The 1560-nt window shown below is 43.7% G+C and overlaps 1 protein-coding gene across 4 annotated transcripts in view; it reads left to right on the forward strand.

Moving 5' to 3' along the window:
* Positions 1-1560, forward strand: part of ZNF106 (zinc finger protein 106) — a 58395-nt gene that overhangs the window by 52321 nt on the left and 4514 nt on the right. For 3 of the 4 annotated variants that reach the window (XM_008059343.2, XM_021712970.1, XM_021712967.1), the window contains one exon: positions 410-529. The exons of the other annotated variant lie outside the window; for it this stretch is intronic. In XM_008059343.2, coding sequence (XP_008057534.1) covers positions 410-529 — 120 coding nt within the window. The remainder of the gene's footprint in view (positions 1-409; positions 530-1560) is intronic. 4 annotated transcript variants of the gene reach the window in all.

The following is a 1560-nucleotide window of genomic DNA, read 5'->3' on the forward strand; positions in this document are numbered from 1 at the left end:
AAAAAAAAAAAAAAAAAAAGAATCATGTCCTTTGCAGCAACATGGATGCAGCTGGAGGTCATCATTCTAAGTGAATTATCACAGAAACAGAAAACTGAATACTGCATGTTCTCACTTATAAGTGGAACCAAAACACTGAATACACACAGCCATAAGGATGGGCGCAACAGGCATTGGGGACTACTAAAGTAAGGAGGTCGGGAGGATAAGGGTTGGAAACCCACCCCTCAGTACCATGCTCACTACCTGGGAGTAGGCTCAGTAGAAGCCCAAACCTCACCACACAATATACCTATATAACAAAGCTGCACATGTACCTCTTGAATCTAAAATAAAATAAATAATAATTATAGAATCATAAGTAGAAAGAAATCTTGCAAGTTAGTGACTTATCTCTCTTCTGTTGTAGACTGGTGAGCTTGTGCGTATCTATAAAGGTCACAATCATGCAGTGACTGTGGTGAATATCCTAGGAAAAGTGATGGTGACTGCTTGCCTGGATAAATTTGTTCGTGTCTATGAATTACAGGTAGAATTTAAATCCAATATTTTGCTTATATGATTTGGGGAGATTGTTTGAATTTGGTGTTGATTTTTGTCTATAGTAAAGCTGGTGTGGAACCCACAAATCTGCATTTCACACCACTCTAGATAACTATGAAACGCCATGGACTGTACTTTCTTTTTTTTTTGAGTTGGAATCTCACTTCGTCGCCCAGTGACATGCATGCCCACGGCCACCCCAGCGTCATCCTGCTGAGCTCAGGCAATCCTTTCGCCTCAGCCTTCCAGTAGCCACAACTGTAGGTGCACGCTACCATGCCTGGCTAATTTTTAGATTTATTGTAGAAATGAGGTCTCACCATGTTGCCCAGGATGGTCTCGACCCTGCGGGCTCAGGCAGTTCTCTTGCCTTGGTCTCCCAAAGTGCTGGGATTACAGGCTTGAGCCACCACGCCCAGCCTGGACTCTACTTTTGGAAGCTTCTCTGAGATACTTGATCAGGTTCACAAGAGTCAAAATTTAAATTGTTTATGGAGAGCAGCTCTAGCATCTTAAAACCTGTCTAGTTCTCCTTGTATGCAATTTGAAGAATGAGACTTTGATTCTAAAGAAATTTGTTTTATTGGCTGGGCATAGTGGCTCATGCTTATAATCCCAGCGCTTTGGGAGGCTGAGGCGGAAGGTTTTCTTGAGGCTAGGTGTTTGAGACCAGCCTGGGCAACATAACAAAACCCATCTCTACAAGAACAAATCAAAGTATTAGGTGGGCGTGGTAATATGCTCCTGTAATCCCAGCTGTGGGAGGATTGCTTAAGACCAGAAGTTTGAGGCTGCAGCAAGCTATGATCACACCACCACACTCCAGCCAGGGTAACAGAGTAAGACCTTGTTTCTTTTTTATTTTTTTATTTTTATTTTTTATTTTTTTGAGTTGGAGTCTCACTCTGTCGCCCAGACTGGAGTGCAGTGGCCATTCCCAGCCACCGCAGCCTTGACCTGCTGGGCTCCGGCGATCCTTCCGCCTCAGCCTTCCGAGTAGCCGGAATTACAGGCATG

This window comes from Carlito syrichta, unplaced genomic scaffold (genome assembly GCF_000164805.1).
Source record: "Carlito syrichta isolate Samal-C Ts95f unplaced genomic scaffold, Tarsius_syrichta-2.0.1 Scaffold91562, whole genome shotgun sequence".
Taxonomy (NCBI): domain Eukaryota; kingdom Metazoa; phylum Chordata; class Mammalia; order Primates; family Tarsiidae; genus Carlito; species Carlito syrichta.